At 43.6% G+C, this 26,653-nt stretch overlaps 1 protein-coding gene across 1 annotated transcript in view; it reads left to right on the top strand.

The window, feature by feature from the left end:
- LOC309326068 (vomeronasal type-2 receptor 26-like) overlaps positions 1-19,588 on the top strand; it is a 33,865-nt gene extending 14,277 nt beyond the window's left edge. Inside the window, exons 4-7 of the mRNA XM_081834620.1 lie at positions 10,331-11,143; positions 17,114-17,341; positions 18,358-18,484; positions 18,646-19,588. Of these exons, the coding sequence (XP_081690746.1) occupies positions 10,331-11,143; positions 17,114-17,341; positions 18,358-18,484; positions 18,646-19,577 (2,100 nt within the window). The 3' untranslated portion in view covers positions 19,578-19,588. The remainder of the gene's footprint in view (positions 1-10,330; positions 11,144-17,113; positions 17,342-18,357; positions 18,485-18,645) is intronic.
- Positions 19,589-26,653: the final 7,065 nt, after the last annotated feature.

The following is a 26,653-nucleotide window of genomic DNA, read 5'->3' as shown; positions in this document are numbered from 1 at the left end:
GAAGAAGCCAAACCCCTGAGGCAAAAGCAAAGGCAAAACATTTGCAGCAATTTCCCAGTACTTCAAAAATGTTGGAGTTGGGAGATTCATTTTCTTACTCAGTTTTATTCTCTGGAGAGAGACTGTGTGCATCTACACTCCTGGTTTGGAGAACAAATCTTCAAATCTGTATTGTATAATGGACAGAAAAGGGTTGGATATAAATCCAATAAGATGATTAAATAGATACTAATCTTTGTGTATCATATCTTTTTTTTTAAATTATATTTATTAAAATTTCAAAAAAAAATCCAAAACATGAAAAAAAAATAATTACATTTAAGACCTTACTTTCATTAACATCTTTCCAGGACTTCCCCATCCCTCCCCCTCTTGTATTCCATTTTCATTAGATTAGTTCAACAAGCTCTTACCCCAAATTTTGAAATTTATTATTATTTTGAAACTTATTATTTAGCCCATTATTCAATTTAATTCATCTTATATAACCATTTTCTCTTATATTTTTTGTTCTTCCCTAAGGTCGACCCCAATTCCCTTCCACGAATTCCCCTTTTTGTCACACACAGCAAAACAAAAGAAAATAAGAAGAAACTTCAAAATATATTTTTACAGCCTTTGGATTCCAAATCTCCCTTCCCCCTTTCCCGGTTTCGATCCCCAGTGTCCATCAATCTATCTGCTGCCAGCCTAGAGACCCCACGTCCATGTCCAAATCTCTCTCGATTCCACTTTGCCGTCTTTTTGGTAGTGTTTAGTTTCAAACATCCAATCTTAGAGAAACTCTCAAAAAAGTCCATTTTTCTTCCATCCAGACCTCTATATTTAAGAGTAAAACTCGAGTTCTGTTTCTTAATCCTTTTAAGGTCTGGATGTCCCAAATGCTCCAACTTCCAGCTTAGTCCAATTCTTGTTCCTCAGGTTTCTTTTCCTGTTCCGCTGCAAAAACCTTCTAATTCAAAAACTTCTAGTTCCTCTACAGAGGCTTTATTTATTCAGGAACAAAAACTTACGTCAAGTCCCTTCCATTCTTCAATAGATATATCCATTGTCTCCTTTAATGCAGAGACCTCTGTAGACAAAATAATGCTTCGTTTTTGCAGCTTTCCCAGGAGATAAAAAGTCCTGTTCAATTCCATGAGTATTTTTCCACTTGCCACCATTCTTACAATGTCCCAAGGCCTCCTCTAGAGGGATTATGGTAACTTAGTTTCCTTCCAAATCACACCCAAAAGTCAAGTTAACTTGTACCCTTGTTTTCAACAGTTTATATCCAAATTGTAACGAATCTAACCAGCAAAGTCATCAAAACAAAGTTCTCTTTTATTCTCCCACTTTGACAGCTACTTTGACAGCTGACAAAATTTCTATATCTCTTCGCCAGGCTCTCTCATGATGGATCACTCCCGGTTTCCAGGGGGTTGCACTTTAGTTCTCGCAAATCACTCTTCTCCTCCAGCACAATTACTTGTAATTTCCCATCGTGAAATTAATAACTTTTATAAAAAAAACCGAGCTCTTCTCTCGACCTTAGTTGTCAGATCCTTGCTTTAAATCGAGACTTCCGGTGGAGCGCGGAACCGATCGCAGGCGAGGGTTCTTTCTGCGGAGGAAACCCTAGCTGTTTCGCCTAAAATAGGAGGTTTTTAGGGCGCCAAAACCTCCCGTTTAAACCTCTGGTGGGTGTCCAGAGGTCCAGGTGCTCGGCAGTGCCAAGCAGCCGTTCGTCCGGTCGTCAGGTAACCTTTGGAAAAAGGTGAAGAGTGCGACGGAACGAGCGGTAGGCAGTTGAGCAGCCATTACAGCGGCGATTTCAACGGCGACTCAGCGAAGCCCCGAGCCTGCGAGGGATAGCGCTCCGCTCTCGATATAAAGAAACTCGGACTCGTAAAATAGATATTTATATTAATAACGAGTGGGTCAACAAGGAAGTTTCCGAGTGACAGGAGGGAAATTCGAGTTCGGCGGTGGTTTTGACTTCATTTAAAAAGACGCAGCGCGGCGAGCAGAGCCTAAAGAGAAAGTAAGTTGCCGCTAGCGGTTACTGTTTCCGTCTCCCTCAGGACTTATAAGTTAAAAGTTTAGAAAGAAACCCTTTCTTTCTAAAGGAAAGGGGGGAGTCAAGAGGGAGCAGAGAAGAGGCGTGATAGAGGGGAACCCAGTCTCTAGAGTGTAGGAGACCCCGGAAAATATAGAGAAGATCGACGTTTAGAACCCTGTGGAAAAGTTAAACAGTGAGAAGACTCTCCGACGCCATATTAATTGCGGAGGAAAGGAAGGCAGAAAAGGAACGGAGCTGCAGACGCCATATCTAAGTGGCTTTAAAAAAAAGGAAAAACGTTTAACTTTGGGGGTATAAAACATCATAAAATAACCCCTAGCGTTGGGGGGCTACCTCACCCTACTACCGTATGTTTGTTGTGTGGCCACTCTTCTTCCACTTTTTTTTGTTTGTTTGTTCGGAAAGCTAAATAAGAAACTCTCTCGGGGGCGAAAATAGACCATCTATCACGAAGGTAGGTGCTTAACACTGCACTGCCTTATTTGATAACTGAGGAAATTTCTAGCTGAGTCTCTCCTGGACTTTCTTTTTTTGGACTGCTTTGCAGAAATCTCACTTTACTTGCTGGACTAATATCTCTGAATACGAATTTTTATTAGTAAAGAATAGGTAACTTGAAAACAGTTAATATATTAAAATTGATATCTAAATTTGGACTATATATGAAGCTTTAAGTACTGCCGTCATATCGCTCTTTATCATCATTATTGGGACTGGCACGGACTCATAAATCCATAAAGAAGGTCCACGGTCATTAAGACCCCGGTTGGATTAGCCCGAATAGGGGCAAGAAGATCCCGGTTGGATTAGCCCGAATAGGGGCAAGAAGACTACAAATTGACTATTTTTAAGAATCAGCGATCATACAACTTGCCTTAACATTGGGGGGGGGGGGGCTAGAGATAACAGACCAAATACTATAAATAGAGGGGAACTGGAGGCACTATCCCGTGCTCTGGCTTTTTTGATTTGGTTTTCTTTTTGACTTTTACTATTAGTAGTTATGTTCTCTATTATTGGCATATGATGGCAGATGTTTGAGACTCGATATATGCTCATTGGTGGTCAAATATAGTATTTGTAATTAGTAAGGATAAGAATATTAGACAGGTATAGTTTAGAGGAATATTTGTTATTCAGAGACCAGTGATAATGTCATACAATCAAAAAAAAGGGACGGAGGGGGGAACCCCAACAGATAGGAGAGCATCAAAACAAGAAACAGAATTTAGAACAGAAATATTGAGGATGTTTGCAGAAATAAAGCAAAGTGAGAAAAATTTAGAGACAAAACTAGAACAGGTAGACAACAAAATTGGAAAAATGGACAAGAAAATCGAGGAGACAGTAAGCGAGCTTAAAGGACAGATTAAAGAAGTTGCGAAAAGAGTAGACGAGGGATTTAAAAAGACTAAACAGGAAATGAAAGAAATGAAAAGAGAAGAAGAAAAAATGAAAAATGAAATAGCAGATTTAAGTAAAACACAGGAAGAATTAAAAGATTCTATTGCGATGAATGAATTAAAACAAAGAGAAGTGAACTTAAGATTTAGACAGATCCCGGAACTACAAAATGAAAATATAAAGGAAAGATTAATAAAAGAGATAGCACAATGGATGGAGTTAGAGGAAGAGGAGGTGGCAAAGACAATACAAAATGCCTACAGGATGAAAATTAAGTCAAGTAAAGTAAAGAGACTTCCTGGGGATTGCCTAATCACATTTAAAGATAGGGAGATGAGAAATTTGATTCTACAGAGGAACAGAGAGAAGAGACTGTACATTGACGGGAACTACGTAATTATTTTCAAAGATATACCTATAAGACTCTTGAAACGGAGAGAATCTTATAAACCACTGGTGCAACTGCTTAAAAAAAACAGGATAGATTTCCGCTGGGAATTTCCGGAGGGCGTCTCTTTTTTCTATAAAGGAGTCAAAAGAAGATTAACAAGCCCAGAGGAAATAGGAAAGTTTACCAGAAGATACAAAGAACTTCAACAAGGAGAGGAGGAACTGAAAGGAGCTGAAGGTGGAACAAGACAGAGGGAGGACTCAGAGCTGGGAGAAGAGGAAGAACAGATTAGAAGAAAGTTGGAGGAAGACGAAGAAGAGGAAGAAGAAGAAGAAACAGAAAGGCTTTAGCTAAAAACTTAAACTTAAATCTAATTAGTGGTTAACTCTTTAAAAAAAAAATGACACTAAAATTATGGAGTTGGAACATCAATGGCATGAACGATAAGAAGAAACGGAACGGTATTGAGCATATATTAAAAAAGAAAAATCTAGATGTCATATGCCTTCAAGAGACACATGTGGCTAAGAAACACAGGAAAATTTTGATCAATAGGAGGCTAGGGAATGAATTTATCTCCTCAGATAAAGAGAAAAAAAGGGGAGTAGTACTCTATATTAAAAATAAAATCGAAGCTCACCAACTATTTAAGGATGAGGAAGGGAGAATAATTGCGGTGCGCATTCGCTGGCAAGGTGAAACAATGATAATAGTAGGGATTTATGCACCTAATGGAAATAAGACACAATTTTTTAGCTCATTGGAAGAAAAGTTATTTGAATATGCGGACCAGAAAATTATTATAATGGGAGACATGAATGATGTGACCTCTACTGAAATGGACAGATTAAGAAAATCAAAGAACAATGAAGGAAAACTTCCCAAGACCTTTTTTACGTTGATTAAAAATTACAACCTAATAGATATATGGAGGTTGAAACACCCCCTAGAGAAACAATTCACTTATCATTCGGAACCGAATCAGTCGTTTTCAAGACTTGACCAAATATGGATATCGAGTGAGCTGACACCAAGAATAAAGAAAATTGAAATTCAGGCCAAAGTTATATCAGACCATAACCCAATAGAAATGGAGATGAAGGGAGTAGAAGAACGGACTTTTAGATGGAGACTAAATGATAATCTATGGGATGATCAAAAATTTACTGAAAGAATACGGAAGAAATTAGCGGAATACTTTTTGGATAACTTAGATAAAGGGGTGAAAACAAGTACGGTGTGGGATGCAAGTAAAGCTGTAATGAGGGGCCTCTTCATCCAACAAAACGCACTGAAAAACAAGATTAAGGAAAAGAGGTCAAAAGAGATTTTGGGACAGATTATGGACTATGAACAAAAACTGATTAAAAAACCAAACAACGAAAAGATAATGCAGGAAATAAAATCCCTTCAAACGCAATTCGCAATGATAATTAATAAGGAGGTTGAGTGGAATATCAAAAGATTAAGACAAAAAAACTTTGAATATGCAAATAAGTCAGGAAAATGGCTTGCGTGGCAAGTCAAAAAAAGGAAAGAGCAAAATACAATTAGTAAAATAATAATAAATGGAAAAGAAACAACTGATTCGAAAGAAATTAGAAAAGGATTTCAGGATTTCTATGAGCAACTGTATAGGTTCAAGGAAAGGAACAATAAGAGAAAAATAGAAAGATACCTAAAAGAAAAGATGGTGAAGAAGATGTCATCAAATCAAAGAGAACAGCTAAATGTCCCAATTCGTAGAGAAGAGGTAGAAGAAGTGATAAAAGAATTAAAAAGAGGAAAGGCCCCGGGCCCAGATGGGTTTACTTCAAGTTACTATAAAGAAATGAAAGACACGTTAATGACGCCGCTAACTGATGTAATGAATAACATCTTGACAGGAAAAGACATCCCTGGCTCCTGGAAAGAGGCCCTTATCACAATCATCCCAAAACAAGACTCGGACTTAACTCAAATCAAGAACTATAGACCCATCTCCCTATTAAATACGGACTATAAAATATTCGCTGGAGTTTTGGCTAAAAGATTAAAAAAGATATTAATAAAGTTGATACATGAAGACCAAGCGGGCTTTCTTCCTGGAAGGTTTATAAGAAACAATACGAGAAATATAGTTAACATCATTGAGTACCTTTCTGATAGATGTGACAAACCAGCAAGTTTAATTTTCTTAGACGCGGAGAAAGCCTTCGATAATGTAATTTGGGAATTTATGTTAAAGAATTTGGAAGCTATGGAGGTGGGACAAAAGTTCTTAAATGGGATAAAGGCAATTTACACAGAGCAGAAGGCGAGATTGATAATTAATAATGTGATTACTGAGGATATAAAAATATGTAAAGGAACGAGGCAGGGCTGCCCGCTCTCGCCTCTGCTCTTTATAACGGTTTTGGAGGTGTTACTGAATGCAATCAGACAAAACAAACAAATTAAAGGGGTAACTTTAGGCCTTAATGAGTATAAGGTTAAAGCCTATGCAGATGATGTGGTCTTAACGGTGGAAGAACCTATAGAAAGTATAAGGGCGTTTCTGGACGAGGTCGAACAATTCGGGAATCTTGCAGGTTTCAAATTGAATAAGAGTAAGACCAAGATGATTATTAAAAATATGGAGCAAGATAAGGTTACAACACTGCAACAACAAACTGAAATTGAGGTTGTCAGAAAGATAAAATATTTAGGTATCTGGATTACCAACAAAAACATCGACCTATACCAAAATAACTATGTACCGGTGTGGAATAAAATTAAAAAAGATCTGACGCTCTGGACCAGGATGAAACTATCATTCTGGGGAAGAATCTCCATGGTGAAGATGATGCTGCTACCCAGGTTGTTGTTCCTGTTCCAAACACTGCCCATTTTAAAAGGAACAAAGGACTTCAAAGAATGGCAAAAAGCGATTTCCAGATATGTCTGGGAGGGGAAGAAACCAAGAATTAAATTTAAGTTGTTAACAGATGTAACAGAAAGAGGGGGCTTCGCCTTACCAGACATGAGACTTTATTACGAAGCAGCATGTCTGTGTTGGTTAAAAGATTGGGTAAAGTTAGAGAACAAAGAGTTATTAGATTTGGAGGGGTACAACAACAGGTTTGGGTGGCACGCGTATCTATGGAAGGATAAAAAGAGAGTGCATAGGGGATTTGGTAGCCACATTTTTAAAGGACCATTAATAGAGGTTTGGGACAGATATAAAAATATATTAGAACCAAGAACACCACACTGGTTGTCCCCACAGGAGATGATAGGTGTAAAGAAAGTTAACATGAAGGAAAAATGGGGGAAGTATGAAGATATGGTTGTTTATGAAGGAGGGAAGTGGAAAGTTAAACCATACGACCAGGTCAAAATGCTCACACAAGGTTGGCTGCATTACTTCCAGATAAATGAGATGTTTAAAACAGAGGTGAAGGAAAGAGGATACGTAGAAAAAGAATCAATATTCCAAAAAGAGATAATAAATAGTGATTATAAAAACCTTTCCAAAATGTATAAACTACTGCTGGAGTGGAATACGAAGGATGAGGAAGTGAAGTCAGTGATGGTACAATGGGCAAGGGATTTAAGGTATAACATCCAAATGGAAGATTGGGAAAAGCTGTGGAGAGTGAATATAAAGTTTACAGCCTGTACACTACTAAAAGAAAATGTAATGAAGATGCAATACAGGTGGTATATGACTCCTGTAAAATTAGCTAAGATGTATAAGATAGACAATAAGTGTTGGAAGTGTAAACTTATGGAGGGGACGTTTTATCATCAATGGTGGGAGTGCAAGAAAGTTAAAAGCTTCTGGGAGGACGTATATAATGAACTGAAAAAGATGCTAGGTTACACTTTTGTTAAAAAACCAGAAGCTTTTCTACTTTGTATTATGGGAAAGGACATCAGGAGAAAGGATTGTAAACTATTCCAGTACGCGGTCACAGCAGCCAGAATTGTGATAGCCCAGAGGTGGAAGCAGGAAGAAATGCCAACAGTTGCAGAGTGGAGAGCAAAACTGACAGAGTATGCTGAGTTGGATAAATTGACAGGGAAATTAAGATACCTAAAAGATCAAAAGTTTATTGAAGATTGGGGGAAATTTGTGGGTTATCTGGAGAATAAATGTTTTGTAAATACAACGCTAGTGGGTTTTAAAGAGGCACTGTAAAGAATTAACAAGTATTGTTCAAATCGAAATAATGTATAAAGGGAGATATGTATGGCAATATGTAAGGATGGAATGTGTTTCAAAGACTCAAATTCGAAGGAATGTCAACGTCGCTGAAGGAAGTCAAAAATGAATGGAAAGTTCTGTATTTCGGATATATTGTATTTAGAATGAAATTAATAAAAAATTTTAAAATGCAAAAAAAAAAAAAAAAAAAAAGATCCTTGCTTTAAATCGTCTACAACAGGGGGGAGACGGACTTCCTTTTTGCACCTCCCCCGCTCGATCCAAATTCAAAAAACAAATTTTCCCTTTTAGGTCCAATTAAATTACTCACGGGTTGTTATTTTTAGTCCAGATTTTCAATAGAAGAAGTCGGCGCTCTCCATCAAATGGCATGCGGCTTCGCTCGGCAGGGGAAGCAGTGGACTCATAGCACCACACCACCACCCCGTCCCCCGCTCCGCAGCCTTTAAAAAGGCTCCTTTGCGGGTCGGGGGGCGCAAGCGGTGCCCGCTGAGTCACCAGGTCCATGGGCATCTGCGCCCATGGTTTTGAGGGTCCCTGAGTTGCCGGCGCGGCGGGACCCAACCCCTGCCGAGCAGACTCCCTCCGGAGCTCGGAGGGAGTCCGCCATTCGGCGATGGCGCCAACCCGGAAGTCCCTTTGTGTATCATATCATGTTTGTTTTCATTCAACTGTGAGTAGCGGTTTCACTCTTTTTAATTGATCCACTTATTGCAGTGAGACGCCGAGGTATTACTGGCACACCCTGTCCTTCCTGTTCACCATCCAGGAGATCAACCGGGATCTCAGGCTCTTACCCAACACCACCCTTGGCTACAACCTCTATGAGAACTATTTTGATGCCAGGATGACTTCAGATGCCATGCTAGAGCTGCTTGCAGGCAGCGGAAGAAACATTCCCAATTATCGCTGCGGAGAAGAGAATCCCCTTCTGGCTGTTCTTGGAAGGAGTGATTCTGACATCTCAAAGGAGATTTCCACCATGTCAGGCATCTACAAAATCCCACAGGTATGAATGGGACAGGGGGCATGGAGGGACACAGGAGGAAACTCTACTCTCTCCTGGGGGGAGTTAAGGGGGGAAACCTTGAGCTATGTGCTGGCCATCAGGCCAAGGCTTCTCCCACCTGCCTTGCCCCACTTTCTAGCCCTGAGCTGCTGCCATGGACATTATCTGCATGTGTCTTTTAGTGAACTGAATTGAAAGAAAGATCATGAGTCATGCGGTGGGGAGACTGGGTGCATGAATTCAAGAGTGCTCGGTTCATTTCTGGTTGCTGGTTTGTTGAGGGTGTTAATATTATTCCATAGATTATACATACTGTGGTATTTTGTTAATCTTATAAAGTTACTTTTGTTGAAATTGTGTTGTTTAGCTTATGAGTAGTTTTCTTAATTGTTTTTTTATAGAGCGTAAATGCTTAACTGATGGTTTGTAAATTATTCTATATGAATTATGTTGCATTTGTGATGTTCTATTACGTTTTTGCTGTTCATGAGCCGCTTTGTGATTTTTGTGAATGAAAAGCAGCACAGAAATGTAATAAATGGAATGGAATCCATACTCTTTTTTGAAGGTACTGAGCCTTTTCCTACTTGGCCCCCACCTGACAGGGAGGGAGCTGACAGGCAAAGTACCAGCAAGGGGAACCAGGCAGGCAGGGAGCATCTTTATCCCTTCACTTCTTAATATCAAACGAAAGAGACAGAGAACCACAAAGTATGTTCCCTCCAGGCTGGAGCTGTTGCCCAGTGTGCCCACTCCTCCTTGCCCCAGCTTGCCCTCCTGCTGCCTACGGTGGCGGCCAAGGGACCCCTTCTGCCTCTGGGTCGTTTTCTGCTCTGTGATGTGGGTGAAACGCCTGGTTTTAGCGGAAGGAGGAAGATCTAGCAGGCTCCCAAGGGACCTAGTCTCAACTGGCTCCGATCTTGTCTCCACTGCATCTGACGCCTGTCTCTCTTCAGGGCTGGTGCATCTACTACCTTGCCCTTCTTCCTCACCTTCCAACATTCCCCAGCTCTTTTCTTCTTCTGGGCTGTGTCCTCTTCCCACCACCACAAACCTGGCTCCATGCTGTCTTCCTCTGCCCCCTCCCTGGAAGACTCTTGAGGGTCTCCACCTCTTCTTCTCATCTGAACAGTTCCTGACACCACCAGATGTTTCGGAATAAAGCTCCCATTGATCCCAGCAGCACAACTTTGGTTAGATATTAATCATTTCAGATTACTAAATATCTGCTCCCTTCCTGAAAGCAAAACAATTACTCTTTCCTTTCCTCACCAGCTCAGTTATGGCTTCAGAGCCCAGGTTCTTGAAGATAAAACACAGTTCCCTTTCCTCTACCAGATGCTCCCCAAAGAGGAAAGTCAGTACCAAGGGATCGTGGAGTTGCTCCTCCATTTCGGATGGACGTGGGTTGGCCTCTTGGCTGCAGACAATGACAGTGGAGAAAGGTTTGTGAGCATTATGACACCTCTGATGATCAGAAGAGGGATCTGTGTTGCCTTGTCAAAAATATTTGCAGAAGAGGATTTAAAGCAACTTCTGAACCCAAGTGATGCTCTTTTCAACTGGAGACAAGCCAGGGTATTTGTTTGCTATGTAACTGATACAGTGAGAATCATAATAACAATGAAAATACATATGTATTATGAGAAGGAAATAGGGGCCAAAGTCTGGATCACAACAGCTTTCCAGGACATCAGCGTCAGCTTGACTTTCCCTTGTACATTCTTCCAGTACATTCATGGTTCTCTCTCTTTCGCAATTAAGACCAGAATAGGGAGCACCAAACGTGGTGATGATGGACCACTGTCTGATCTTCTTTTCTATTTTTTGTGGGAAGCATTTCCCTGTTCATATTCCAAGCATGTCTTATCCCCAAAAGGACGGATAAGATGCAGAGAGAAGGAGGAACGGGAGTCTTTGCCCCAAGGGGAGATTGACAGAGTCCTGTCTGCAGACAGCTATGGCACTTACATCAATGTTCAAGCGGCAGCCCAGGCCTTGAATGCTGCGTTTTCATCTAGACCACGGTGGATGCTGATGGTGGGAGGAGGAGCCAAATGGGAACAGGGAAGGCTTCAGTCATGGCAGGTATTTCCTTCCTCCTTCTGCAAACTGCAATCCATTGTCCCAACTGTGGAATAAAAGTAGGAGTGAGACATAAGTTTCTCAATCCACACAATAAATTCAGCTCTTTGTTGCTTTTACTCAACGCTGTAAACTGGAGCTTTCTTTCTTTCTCCTTTATTACGGAAAAAGTTAATTCAACAGGGACTGGTTTTTGTTGACAGACGCAGAAACACATGTTAATCATCCCATTCCAGAAAGGGAGGTCTTTGCGGTCCATAATAAAGGGACTGCAGTATGGTTTCTTGTAGAAGACGTGCGCATGAACAAGTCCATCAGATGATGATTGTGGGGGTTATGAAGGCCTTCTGTGGAGTGACGCTGTTGCACCTGCTCAGTTAGGAAAAATGAAATACTTGTTGAATCTGCTAATGAATCTCTCTAACCTCGGAAGAATTGCCTTTCCTTATCACTTTGTGTAGCATTCATGGTGATGAAAGGAAATGCAGCTATTGAACCATTTACTTGGTGCAGGCATGACCATTTGGAGCACAGGAAGCCGCCTTATACCTAGTCAGATCATAGAATCATAGAATCATAGAATCATAGAGTTGGAAGAGACCACAAGGGCCATCGAGTCCAACCCCCTGCCAAGCAGGAAACACCATCAGAGCACTCCTGACATATGGTTGTCAAGCCTCTGCTTAAAGACCTCCAAAGAAGGAGACTCCACCACACTCCTTGGCAGCAAATTCCACTGTCAAACAGCTCTTACTGTCAGGAAGTTCTTCCTAATGTTTAGGTGGAATCTTCTTTCTTGTAGTTTGGATCCATTGCTCCGTGTCCGCTTCTCTGGAGCAGCAGAAAACAACCTTTCTCCCTCCTCTATGTGACATCCTTTTATATATTTGAACATGGCTATCATATCACCCCTTAACCTCCTCTTCTCCAGGCTAAACATGCCCAGCTCCTTTAGCCGTTCCTCATAAGGCATCGTTTCCAGGTCTTTGACCATTTTGGTTGCCCTCCTCTGGACACGTTCCAGTTTGTCCGTGTCCTTCTTGAACTGTGGTGCCCAGAACTGGACACAGTACTCCAGGTGAGGTCTGACCAGAGCAGAATACATTGGCACTATTACTTCCCTTGATCTAGATGCTATACTCCTATTGATGCAGCCCAGAATTGCATTGGCTTTTTTAGCTGCCGCGTCACACTGTTGGCTCATGTCAAGTTTGTGGTCAACCAAGACTCCTAGATCCTTTTCACATGTACTGCTCTCAAGCCAGGTGTCACCCATCTTGTATTTGTGCCTCTCATTTTTTTTGCCCAAGTGCAATACTTTACATTTCTCCCTGTTAAAATTCATCTTGTTTGTTTTGGCCCAGTTCTCTAATCTGTCAAGGTCGTTTTGAAGTGTGATCCTGTCCTCTGGGGTGTTAGCCACCCCTCCCAGTTTGGTGTCATCTGCAAATTTGATCAGGATGCCCTTGAGTCCATCATCCAAGTCGTTGATAAAGATGTTGAATAAGACCGGGCCCAAGAGAGAACCCTGTGGCACCCCACTAGACACTCTTCTCCAGGATGAAGAGGAACCATTGATGAGCACCCTTTGGGTTCGGTCAGTCAGCCAGTTACAAATCCACTGAGTGGTAGCATAGTCAAGTCTGCATTTTACCAGCTTCTTTACAAGAATATCATTGGGACACCTTGTCAAATGCCTTGCTGAAATCAAGGTAGACTACATCCACTGCGTTCCCTTCATCTACCAGGCTTGTAATTCTGTCAAAAAACGAGATCAGGTTAGTCTGACATGACTTATTTTTCAGAAATCCATGCTGACTATTGGTGATCACAGCATTCCTTTCTAGGTGCTCACAGACTGTTTGCTTAATGATCTGCTCCAGAATCTTCCCTGGTATTGATGTCAGACTGACTGGGCGGTAATTATTTGGGTCCTCTCTTTTCCCCTTTTTGAAAATAGGGACAACATTTGCCCTCCTCCAGTCTGCCGGGACTTTGCCTGTTCTCCAGGAATTCTCAAAGATGACTGCCAGTGGTTCTGAGATCACATCTGCCAGTTCTTTTAATACTCTTGGATGCAGTTCATCTGGCCCTGGAGACTTGAATACATCTAAACTAGCCAAGTATTCTTGTACTATCTCCTTAGTTATTCTGGCCTGTGTTTCCTCTGCTGAATCATTTGCTCCAAATTCTTCAGGTCGGGCATTGTTTTCTTTATCGGAGAAGACTGAGGCAAAGAAGGCATTGAGGAGTTCAGCCCTTTCTGTGTCCCCTGTTTGCATTTCACCATCTTCTCCTCTGAGCGACCCCACTGTTTCTTTGTTCTTCCTTTTGCTACGAACATACCCATAAAAGCCTTTTTTGTTGCTTTTAACCTCTCTAGCAAGCCTGAGTTCATTCTGTGCTTTAGCTTTTCTGACTTTGTGTCTACACGTGCTGGCTATTTGTTTGAATTCCTCTTTGGTGGTTTCCCCCCTTTTCCATTTTTTGTACACATCCTTTTTTAATCTTAACTCAGTTAAAAGTTCTTTAGATAGCCACCCTGGCTTCTTTAGGTACCTTCCATGTTTCTGTCTCATTGGTATTGCCTGAAGTTGTGCTTTTACTATCTCCCTCTTAACAAACTCCCAGCCATCATGAACTCCCTTTCCTTTTAATATTACTGTCCATGGGATCTCACCCAGCACTTCCCTAAGTTTTATGAAGGCGGCTTTCTTAAAGTCAAGAAATTGAGTCCTAGTATGCTTGGCTGCTCCTTTCCACTGTATAGTAAACTTCAGAAGAGCATGATCACTCGCGCCTAATGATCCTTCCACTTCTACCCCACTAACCAGTGTGCATGCACACGAAAGCTCATACCAAGAACTGACTTAGTTGGTCTTTAAGGTGCTACTGGAAGGAATTTGTTTTGTTTTGACTATGGCAGACCAACACGGCTACCTATCTGTAACCCCCACTAACCAGGTCATCAACATTGGTTAGGACCAGATCTAAAATGGCTGTTCCTCTTGTTGCTTCTCCCACTTTCTGGACAATGAAGTTGTCTGCAAGGCCAGTGAGGAATCTGTTTGACCTTATGCTCTTGGCTGAGTTTGACATCCAGCAAATATCCGGGTAATTGAAGTCCCCCATTACTACTATCTCCCTTCCTTTTGCATGCTTGGCCATCTGTTCCAGGAAGGCATCATCTATGTCCTCCGTTTGGCTTGGGGATCTATAGTAAACTCCCACAATGAGGTCCCTGTTATTCTTCTCTCCCTTAATTTTGACCCAAATGCTCTCACTTTGGCTTTGAGGTTCTAAATCTTGGATCTCTTCACAGGTATACACATCCCTGACATATAACGCCACTCCTCCTCCTTTCTTGTCTGGTCTGTTTCTCTGAAATAGATTGTATCCCTCCATTATTACATTCCAGTCGTGGGACTTATCCCACCAGGTTTCAGTGATGCCTATTATGTCATATTTAGTTTGCTGTACCAAGAGCTCAAGCTCATCTTGTTTATTACCCATGCTTTGGGCATTAGTGTACAGACATTGAAGTCCATTAATCATTCCCCCGTGTCTCTTATTTAAGGATTTTTTCCTCCCATCACTAGGTCTGCGTGCTGTATGCTCCATTCGGTCTATGACATTTGGACTCCTACCTTCAGGAGCACTGTCTCCCTCCCCCACATTAGTCAGTTTAAAGCCCTCCTGATGAGGTTTCTGAGATTTTTGGCAAAAACATTCCGCCCAACCGTTGTGAGGTGCAGCCCATCGCTTGCCAGAAGTCCATCTTCAAGAAACTGCTGTCCGTGATCTAAGAATCCAAACCGTTCCTGTTTACACCATTTTCGAAGCCAGCTGTTCACTTCCACTATTTTTCTCTCTCTCCCTGGGCCACGTCGTTCAACTGGGAGGACAGATGAGATGACAATTTGTGCATTTAATTGCTTCAATTTCCTGCCCAGAGCCTCATAGTCTCTTTTGATCTTCTGGAGGCTATTGCATGCAGTGTCATTGGTTCCCACATGAACCAAGAGGAAGGGGTATTTGTCAGTGGGTTTTATGATTCCTTGCAGTCGTTCAGTTACATCTTGGATCTTAGCCCCGGGGAGACAGCACACTTCCCGAGACATCTTGTCAGGCCCACAGATCACTGCTTCTGTCCCCCTCAGTAGGGAATCCCCTATCACCACTACACGCCTCCTCTTAGGTTTGGTCGGGGTTCTTCCGTGAGCTGTCCGTTCCAAGGTCGCCTGCACGTTCCCTGAGGACTGACTTTGCTTCTCATCTTCATATACCTGATCGACTGTAATGAGGGAGAGATCCTCAAACGGAGTCTGCTCTTCGTCTTCCATGCTAGGGGAGAGGACCTCAAGGCGATTGTGTATTTCTAAACAATCAGAGCGAACCCTGGGCTTCCTACTTCTTTGAGTCACGTTTCTCCATATATCTGGCTCCTGTGTTGGTGAACTAGCCTCCTTCTCAGGGGAGTCCCCTGTCTCCTCCTTGGTGGCGACAGTGTGCTCTGTTGCTTCCAAGAAGAGCTCCAGCTCTCTTAATTCTTTGGAGCGTAGCTACACGTTCCTCCAGTTGCTGGACTTTGTCTTCTAAGAGGGCAATCAACATGCAATTGCTGCAGGTAAAGCTGCCTGCAACCTTTGGCAAGATGGCAAACATTGTGCAGGAACTGCAGGCGACTGCAGCTGTTCCCTCACTCTCCATCTTGAGAATGTGTCGTTGGGGATGGCTACAGCGGTCCTCCATCATAAGAAGCGTGCAGACAGGACAAATAACTTCCTCCCCCAAAAAACCCTAGGTCTACCCCGACAAACGTTTGAGACTAGCTCCCCTAAATCTAAAAGATGGATCAAACTGCGCGTGCCGCACCTACCTCAACAGAAACCCTGCCCCCTCTGACCTTTGCACAGGGGGAACAGCTAATCAGCCACAAAGAAACACACACAGGAGGAAACCCTTTTTGCTCCTTCTTCAGCTGCTGCCCTGCAAGCTCTCAAGATCATTGGCCCATCGCCCTCAGTGCTGCCTCCAGGACTATTTCCCCTGGCTTTCAGACAGAGCCTCACCTGCAGGGACTGGAGATTGAAGCACGGGCCTTCGGTGTGAAAAGTAGATGCTGTTCCACTGCGATACAGCTTGTAATGATCTCTGGCAGGCAAGCAAGCCCCAACAAGAAGTAATGACTCTCTGGCAGCTTAATGTACATTTATTTTCAACAAAACACTTCCAGAGCACGGCTTCTCACCTGCTCGCCTGGACGATAGTTGGTCAGTCTGAATCCTCACCCCTCCCACAGCCGGAAGGATGCCAAATCTCTGCCTTTCCCCTCTTGCCCTTTCGTTGACCTCTGATCTTATCCAGTCTCCTAGAATGGGGACTGAGAGGCTGGCCTTTGCCCTCCCCACTTTCTCTTGACACAGTCTCAGACCTCTGCTTATCTGCTGATTGCCTAGCAACACTCTGGCTGCCTTCCAACTCTTCCTCTTCTTAAGAGCTAACAGTATCTTCCTTGAGAAAGTGGGAGTGTTGAACTGCCCCTTTCTCAACTGTCAGCCAGCTGTCATCTGCAGAGTCGGTCCCTCTTTCACTTAGTTCAATTTCTAAGTCTGACTCTTCCCCTTCATTCTGGTGAGCCACGTTCCTGACAGGCCTTTCACCAGATGTCATGTGCAAGAGCAACATAAAGAATTTTAATTATGCTGTAATCCACCATCAGATCCTTGGATGAACGGAACTATATGAATTCAATCTTCACTAGAAATTAAAGGGGTATCTGTGAAAATGATGTTCTCTCAGCTACTTCTAATAGACCAAAGTGTCTGTTAGGCATTTTGGGTTTTTTTAAATAAAATGATTGTATTGTCATTTGTATTGATCTTATTTATTATTAGTATTAATCTTATTTTGTACAGCTCCTTGCTCCAAGTGAGGAACAATAAAATGCTGCTGTTTTCCCTGTCATTCCAGCTCCACCTTTTCTTAAAGGAAATCCAGTGTTTGAATACTTCCAGGGGCACAATGTGTTTGGATGAGAATTGGGAGCTGCCTCCTGAATTTGATATTCTGAATTGGGTGATGTTTCCCAATGGGTCTCGTGCTCTAGTGAAGATTGGCAGTACAAGGAGAGAGGCCTCTACTGGCATCAAGTTCACCATCAACCCAGAAGCCATTGAGTGGCCTGAGAAGTTCCACAAGGTAGGGGATGTTACCCAGGAAGAAGGCTAGGAGATCCTGCTCGTCCTCTTCCTGGAGCCTCTTTTGCCAAATGGCCTTAGACGGGGGACCAGTGGTGTCCTTTCCACCCAGCTTCAGCTGCCAGCGGTGAATCTTGGAGGCTCAAGAATGCGCTAGCACCCAGGCATCCTGAGAAAAGGTAGACTATATTTCCCAGCCAGGTCCCTCTCAGTCCACCTGGGGAGGAAAGCCAGCAGCACCCAGCCCTCTTTCCTTCTCCTCTCCTCTCCTCTCCTCTCCTCTCCTCTCCTCCCCCCCTTCCTCCCTCCCTCCCTCCTTCTCTCTCTCTCTCTCCTGTCCTGTCCCCCCCCCCCAGCATCAAAATAGGCTGGTGGCTGGTTTTCTCTAAACCCCAAATCTTACACCCAGGAGTGTGCACCCAGTGGTTTGGCATGTGGGAGATTACCCAAATCCTAAAGTTTGGCCAAACCACATTAAAGACCTGAACAGCCAATTGGTACAAGAGGAGCAGCTAATTCCTCCCAAAAACGCACAATAAAACCTCAAATATTTAATACTTCTCTGTATAGGACTGCCTTCCAAAAGTCAGCTAGTTACTTATTTCCTTGGCATCTGTTTGGAGGTTGTTCCACAGAGAGTGTGCCACCACTGAGAAGGCCCTCTGCCTGGTTCCCTGTAACCTGACTTCTCACAGGGAGGGAACCGCCAGAAGGCCCTTGGAGCTGGACCTCAGGGTCAGGGCTGGATAAAGGGGAAGGAGACACACCTTCAAGCGTACAGGGCCAAGTTCGTTTAGGGCTTTAAAGATCAGCACCAACATTTTGAATTGTATATAAACGTGTGATATAAAACTTGAATGAATGAACAAACAAAGAGATGCTTCTATGCAAGAAGTGGACAGGGTCAGGGGGAAAAGAGATCCTATTAGGTCATTTGCAAACTGTCAAAATTCACCTTCTCTCCCCGCCCTATCATTTTTATTGATTCTCCATGCACCTTCTTATCTTCATGGTTAGGCCGTGCCTCGTTCCAGGTGCAGCAAAATATGTCCACCTGGATTTGCAAAGGTGGTTCCAGAAGGAAAGCCTGTTTGCTGCTATGCTTGTGATCCTTGTGCGGAAGGAACCATGTCCAACCAAGAAGGTGGGTGTGAAGGATTACAAGAAAGGAAGCATTCTTGCCCTTTGCAAAAAAGGAACAAAGAATTGCTTGCCCCTCTTTACCTCTTTACACATTCTTATTTCCGGGGCACAGGTGGTGATGGATGTAAGAGATGCTGAAGCCACTCTTTTCCTCTTCCTCAGGTGCAGAATATTGCACCAAATGCCCAGAAGATCAGCATCCAAACAAGGACAGAGATCAATGTGTCTCCAAGATTGTGACCTTCCTGGCTTATGAAGAACATCTGGGGATCACCTTAGCTTCCATTGTCCTCTTCTTATCTTCCACAGCAGGCATTGTGTTAGGAATCTTCATTAAATACAAAGAAACCCCAATAGTCAAAGCCAACAACCGGGACCTCTCCTACATCCTGCTCGCCTCCCTTCTGCTTTCCTGTTTGTCCTCCTTCCTCTTCATTGGGCAACCAAGAATAGCGACCTGCCTTCTCCGACAAACGGCCTTCAGCATCATCTTCTCCGTTGCGGTTTCTTCTCTCTTGGCCAAGACCATCACGGTGGTGCTGGCCTTCCTGGCCATAAGGCCAGGGAACAGGGTGAGGAGATGGCTAGGGAAGAGTCTGGCCAACTCCATTGTCATCTCCTGTTCTGGTGTGCAAGTTCTCATCTGCACCATCTGGCTGGGCTCTTCTCCCCCATTCCCAGAGCCCGACATGCACTCCCAGGCGGAAGAGATCATCTTGCAATGCAACGAAGGCTCTGTGGCCATGTTTTATGTTGCCCTTGGCTACCTGGGCTTCCTGGCTGCCATCTGCTTCATGGTGGCTTTCCTAGCCAGGAAGCTGCCTGGCTCCTTCAACGAAGCCAAGCTGATCACCTTCAGCATGCTGGTCTTCTGCAGTGTTTGGGTGTCTTTTGTGCCCACCTACCTGAGCACCAAGGGCAAGTACATGGTGGCCGTGCAGATCTTCTCTATGTTGGCCTCCAGTGCTGGGCTTCTGGGCTGCATCTTCCTTCCCAAGTGCTACATTATTGTGCTGAGGCCTGATCTGAATATAAAGGAGCACCTGGGAACAAGGACTTCAGATGGCATTGGATTGAAGGAGCCAAACCACTGAGCCAAAAGCAAAGGCAAAACAATTCAGACTCTTTGAGGGTGGGAGATTCATTTTTTACTGTTTTATTCTCTGGATAGAGACTGTGTTCATTTAAATTCCTGTAACGGAGCATGAATCTCCCAATCTTTATTGTGTAATTGACAGAAAAGGATTGGATATAATTGCAGTAAGATAATTAAATAAATACTAATCTTTGTGTATAATATTATGTTGTTTTCATTCGATTGGGAATAGCAGTTTACATACTGTCTTGTATATTATTTACTACAAATGTATGTCTTAATTATGCTTTCTCAATGTATTTTTAATTTTCCTTATTCTACTTGTTAATTCAGTGCAATTCTGATATACTCAGTCAGCTGCCAAAAGAACTGGGCTTGGCTCTTTGAATGTTTTCTTTGAAGCTTGAGAACAATAAAAACAGCCAGGAAAGGAAGGGGGGGAAACAAGGTGCTTTGTGCTCTTTTGTGGTTTTCAAATGCTCTTCTTTCTTCTTGCCCTCCCCTCAAAATGAAAGAGACGTGTGTAGCCATTGTTATGTTTTTCTGTTTGCTACTTCGGAAAAGAGGAGGGAGGGAGGTTTTGATTTATGCTCAACAAGGAATTTAACAAGGTTTTACTATGCTCTCCCCCCTTGACAAAGGCTGAATGGACTTTATTTAAAATTATTCCTGGAGTAGACTAGGAATGCTGTTGGTGCACTGAAAAAGGAAGGACCTGCTGCTGAGTGTATCTGGCAAAGAGGCTGAATTTGAGAAAAGATCTTGTCTTTAACTGTGTGCCGAGGAAGAACTCCAGAGAGGAATTTTAATGGCGGAGTATGGATATGCATTGTGTGAGTTATTTATGGCTGCAGCTCATAGCCTAGTCAATAAACAGCAGAAGGGATGGAATGTGACCTTGTGCCGCCCAGATAAAAACTGCAAAGAACTGAGCCATGGAAGATCGTAATGATCTCTCCCAGCACACCAGGTCTGGAACGACACTGTACATGAAGGACTATACATGCGAAATGCATTGGCCGTTTATAAGATGGTGGAAAAAGCAGCCAGCTGGAAGAATGCTGTAACGGCAAGTGAAGGATTTCAACGGGACTCTAAATAAGAAATGATGCAGCAATGTGAGGAAATGATGATGATCATATGTTTGGAACAGGAGTGGGAAACCTGATTTTAAGAAATTGTATTAATTTAATGTGGTTTGATTTGTATTAATTTGGAAAATTAATAAAAATAATTTAAAACAACAAACAAGTGGACTCTTTATTACTGCGTTTGCAATTAAGATTAAACCTATTTGGGAAAGAAACTGCTTTTGCCATTTTTATGGACGGTTATTGTTTGTTTACAGAGAGCTGCCTGCAGGCAGTGGAAGGAACATTCCTAATTATGACTGTGGAGAACAGAATCCTCCTCTGGCTGGAAGGAGTGATTCTGACATCTCAAAGGAGATTTCCACCATGTCAGGCATCTACAAAATGGTATGAACTGGACAGAGGCCATGGAGGGACACAGCAGGAAACTCTACTTTTTCTTTGGGGAAGTTAAGGAGGACAACGGATGGATCTCGCTTGCTGGAAAGGGCACCTGGGATTTCTGAGATTCCCCTGGCAGACAACAACTTTCCTGTACTTGGGGATCCGGAAGATCCCTGGTGGGTGGGGCTTGTGTGTTTTGCTCCAGGATCAGCCTCTCCCTTCAGGGTCTGTTCCCTTAAAAATGTCCATTAAGAGGGACCAGCAGCCGCTTGCTTCTTGCCTCAAACTGGCCTCCTGCTGTATTTAGTTTCTCTCTGTATGCTATATTGTTACAGTTACAGGTAGGAAGCCGTGCTGGTCTGCCGTAGTCAAGACAAAATAAAATAAAAATTCCTTCCCATAGCACCTTAGAGACCAACTCAGTTTGTTACTGGTACGAGCTTTCGTGGGCATGCACACTTCTTCAGATACCTGAAGAATATCAGAAGAAGGTATCTGAAGAAGCGTGCATGCATACAAAAGCTCATGCCAGTAACAAATTTGGTTGGTCTCTAAGGTGCTACTGGAAGGATTTTTTTTTTATTTTGTTTCGACAATATTGTTACAGTTTTCTTTATTTTAAAGATTAGCTTACATTTGCATGAGTCACTTATTTTTCTCGAAAAAGAAACCGCTGAGGAAAGGTGTGCGACACCCTAAACTTGGGTGTTCGAGGGGATATTCCCAGTTTGCCAGGGGATTGGTTTTGTTCGCACAAACCCCACCTCCACAACAAAAATGTTCCTCTCTAACCAGCCCTTTCTCTGGCCTCTTTAACGTGTTTGTGGGAGGGGCAGAATGAGGCAGAATGAATGAATCTTCATTTGCATCAGCCATCGGCCATAGCAATAAAACAACAATACGACAAACAAAGAATAGAAATAGAAATAAAAAGTGGATTATATAAAATTCATTGTAGGGTTTTGAATCAATAGTCAAATAGTGGATCTTACTCTAATTGCCCCAGCTAAAAGCCTTGCAACTTTTGCTGTCTCCTGTGTTTGGGGGGGTGGGGGGTTATGGGTCTGCTTTTCTTATGATTTTGTGTTCTTGTTTCATATATTTATGTTATGTTATGCCCTGCAGTCTTCAGATGAAGTGCGGTATACAAATTTAATATGTAATAACACAAAGCCTCAAGCGTGGAAAAAACAAAGCCTCATTAAAGGGTAGGAGGAGCCTGTTGCCACTGGCAGTCCCCCCCCCCCTTGAGATTTTGGCATAACTAACTTTACAGCAGGGTGAGAGAAGAAATGAGCCTCCAGAACTCCCACCTGCTAGCCCCACCAGCAGCACTGGGCTCAGTCTGGTGGATCTACATTTGAATCCAAAGACCAATGAGGACCTTTGCTTTGAACAGCCGCCCCCCATGTCCATCCACAGACCCACACTTTCTATGCTTCCCTTGGTAACGGAAGAGGGACAAGGACTCTGACTGATACGCTAACTCTGCTCTGTCCTGTTCCCCCTTGGATTCTCTTTAAGCCAATTCACAAACCAATAACTCATATTCTGACCACTAAAAAGAAACAATATGTTGCAGATATTCCCGCAAACTTATTGTGCTCTTTTTGGGATGCAGAAATGGCATGAGAAGATGTGGTCTATATATTTGCATCATTTATTACTCCTGGGATAAAGATAAAGAAGCTATTTCACTGCGCTGGAAAGAACATTACCAACATCTCCATAACCACAACTCCCCCGTAGCTGCTGAGGTCCTCTCACAAATTCCTCAAAAACAAGTTAGAGATGAGCTTGCAGTATCTCCAAATCTGGGAGAGTTGTGCACAGCTATTAACCAAATGAAAAACAACAAAGTCAGCGGACCTGATGGGATACCTGCTGAGGTCTTCAAAGTGGGTGGAATTGAACTTACACAATAACTTCACAAGCTCATCGAAAAAAATCTTGGAGAGAGAAGATCCCAGCAGATTTCAGGGATGCCAAAATTCTCAATCTCTTTTAAAAAGGTGACAGAAGTGATTGCGGAAACTATCGAGGCATCTCTCTATTAGCTGCAGCCAGCAAAATTCTTGCAAGGGTCTTAGCAAACAGTCTCTTAACAACATCCGTGGCGAGCCTTGCTGAATCCCAAAATGGTTTTCGGCCTTCTAGGGGGACAGTGGACATGAATTCCACCGCTCGACAGCTTCAAGAAAAATGCAGAGAGCAAAACCAACCCCTGTCTATGGCATTTATTGACCTGACCAAGGCTTTTGACACTGTAAAGCATAATGCCCTGTGGGCTGTCCTTCTGAAAATTGGCTGCCCAGATAAATTGTGGACATCATTCGGCTCCTCCATGATAACATGACAGCAACAATCACAGATAAGAATGGCTCTCAAAGTGAACCATTCACAGTGGGATCAGGTGTTAAACAGGGTTGTGTTATCGCCCCAACTGTATTTACTATTTTCATTGCCATGATCCTACACTTTGTCAAAGGGAAACTCCCCATCGGAGTAGAAATCATATGTGGAACAGATGGAAAGCTCTTCAATCTGAGCAGGCTGAAAGCAAAGAGTGAGGTTACCGTAACTTCCGTCCTAGAGCTTCAGGATGCGGAGGACAATGCAGTGTTTGCATGCTCAGAGGATGACCTCCAAACCATCCTAAATATCTTTGCAGAAGCTTACGAAAAGCTTGACCTATCGCTCAACATCAAAAAAACCCAAATGCTGCACCAACAAGTACAAAATATCCCCTCTGCAGCGCCACAAATCCAACTCAGTGGTGTAACGTTGGAAAATGTTGATCACTTTTCCCACCTGGGTAGTTATCTTTCCACAATGGCCGACACAGATGCCAAAATCCAGCATCGCCTGAGCTCTGCGAGTGCAGCTTTCTCCCGATTGAAGTCAGTGCTGGATTTACATATAAGATAAACAAGTTATAGCTTAAGGCCCCACTCAAAAAAATTAAAGGAAAAAAACCTGGATGGACATTTCCAAAAGATAAAATAAAAAACAAATGAAATAAAACCTACGTACAGCAACAGTGTTTGGTGTTGTGTAGGCTCCTACGATGTACCATATTTTTCGCTCTATAAGATGCACCAGACCATAAGACGCACCTAGTTTTTGGAGGAGGAAAACAAGAAAAAACATATTTTGAATCCCAGAAGCCAGAACAGCAAGAGGAAAGCAGTGATCCCTCTTGCTGTTCTGGCTTCTGGGATAGCTGCACAGCCTGCATTCTCTCCATAAGATGCACAATCATTTCCCCTTACTTTTTTGGAGGGAAAAAGTGAGTCTTATAGAGAGAAAAAAATAAAATAAGTAATGGGCTCCACCTGCTCCCTAAAATATCACTGGCTTGCTCCTTTCTAGATATAGAGTGCCTACATTCTGCTCTTTATAATTATTAGTAGTTTGCATCATATGATTGTTTCATGTTATAGCAAGTTTCTAGAGCAAGCATCCCCAACCTGCGGCCCTCCAGATGCTTTGGCCTACAACTCCCATGATCCCTAGCTAACAGGACCAATGGTCAGGGATGATGGGAACTGGAGTCTAAAACATCTGAAGGGCCGAAGGTTGGGGATGCCTGTTCTAGAGACTAGATGAGGAGTCTTTGTAAATGGTGTTTCTAAAGGAACTTTTGTTATTGCCAAATGCCAAGGTGTTTGCATTATTAAGTTGGTTATGAATAAAAAAATCATTTTAAGTTAGAGCTTCATAATTATTTCACTCTTAATATACTTCTTCTTAATTGTATTTCACTCTTAATATACTTCTTCTTAGTTGTATTTCAGTTCAACAATGACTTTGACAAAATACATATTTTGTGATGTTCTTTAGATAACCTTTAGGTCAGAGATCAGCAAACTTTTTCAGCAGGGGGCCGGTCCACTGTCCCTCAGACCTGGGGGGGGGGGGGCGGACAATATTTTGGGGAAAAGAAATGAACAAATTCCTATTCCCCACAAATAACCCAGAGATGCATTTTCAATAAAAGGACACATTCTACTCATGTAAAAACACACTGATTCCTGGACCGTCCGCGGGTTGGTCCATCAATGGCCATCTAGCATATCTTCAACACAAAAAAAAGCGGCAATTTGTTGTGGGCAAAGAACAGCTGGACATAGAAAGGACCCAATTCCCTTCAGGAGCTCCTGAGGGCCGCATCCAACCTCAATCCGGCCCTGACTGAAGCGCAGAGCATTTGAGGACATTTGCAGGGAAACCGCAATGCACCTTTAGCAAGCTATTGTGCTACCAACCTGAGTGTCTGCTTATGAAACGTGGACCCCTTCTGAGCGCCATCTCCAACTCTGAGAGATCCTGCCATCGTTGTCTCTGAAAGATTTGCCCGGTCCAATGCCAGGTGTCCGCCATTCCTGAGGGGGGCAGGCAGGCTCTCCCACCTGCAGCCAGGGATGGCGGGGGCTTTGTGTCTCTCTCTGTCTGAGGTGGAGAAAGCCTTCCTGGAGGGCCAGTTTGGTGAGGATCTCCCTGTCAGGAGTTCAGCCTACACTCGAGTAGGACCCTGGCAGAGACACCTGCCTGACTGGCATGTTCCCTCCCTCCTGGCCAATCGTTCGGGAGCTTCATAAGCTTTCTTCTGCCCCAACATCACAGCGACCGATGCCAACCAACACCAGCACACGAGTTTGTGCCGCTTGCATGATGGACCTCAGCACCTCAGCATTTTGGCTAATCTACTTTATTTATATATAAACCCACAGGGAGCACTGCAACGTGGCTCCCTCTCTCTCTAGCATCAGACAGCAAAGAGAAAAGGGACAAAGGACAATAGTCCCACTTCACGGAACACAAACATCTTGTTTCCGTCACTTCCCACTCGGTGGAGTCAAAACATGTGAAAGGCAACAATCCCATGACTGCAAACCTGGAGCAGGAATTCTAACACTCCCCTGGGCCTGGGCCTCTCCTTCGCCCGCTTTCCTGAGGGAGTTTCCCCCTTGAGTTTCCCTCTCGGCTGCTCCTTCATTTCTCTGTCTCTCCCTCTTTCGCTTTCCCCTCCATTTTGGGGGGCAGCTGGATCCCCCCCCCCGGCCAGGCCGGCCCAGGAGGAGCCCAGGGAGGCGGCAGGGCCAGGAGGAGGCCTTTCCCGCCCTTTTCCGAAAAAGGCGGGAAACGCCATTTTGTTTCTTCTAGAGATGTGATGGCGGCCCCTGCGGGCCTCCTGGCTCCTCTGTGCTCTCTCCTCCCAGCTGAATGATGGCGGCACCTTTGGGTGCCAGCGCTCCTGGGGTGTCTGGCCGCCTGGCCGCCCTCCCTCGGCATCTGCGCCCAGGGTGGCTTTGCCTCAGGGGGCACCTCTCTCCTCGCCATGTTGGCACAATGGAGGAGGCCAAGGCACCTGGAGATGCCAGGCCTGGGGGGATCCTCCATGTTCTGTGCCAGAAGAGGCAGCGAGGAGGGAAAGGCCCTCCCTTAGGCCGAAGAGGAATAATAATAATAATAATAATAATAATAATAATAATAGGACCAGCTTTCTTTGTCCCAGGGCCGAAAGGGGGCTTTCTGTCCCCGGGGTCCAAGGCCCAGTTGGGCACCCCGGGTGTGTCTTTGCGCCCATACGCCCGCA

The sequence above is a fragment of the Podarcis erhardii genome (genome assembly GCF_964252035.2).
Source record: "Podarcis erhardii genome assembly, chromosome: 12".
NCBI classification, from domain to species: Eukaryota; Metazoa; Chordata; class Lepidosauria; order Squamata; family Lacertidae; genus Podarcis; species Podarcis erhardii.
The sequence above is the reverse complement of the archived record's forward strand: the minus strand, read 5'-3'. Positions and strand labels throughout refer to the sequence as shown.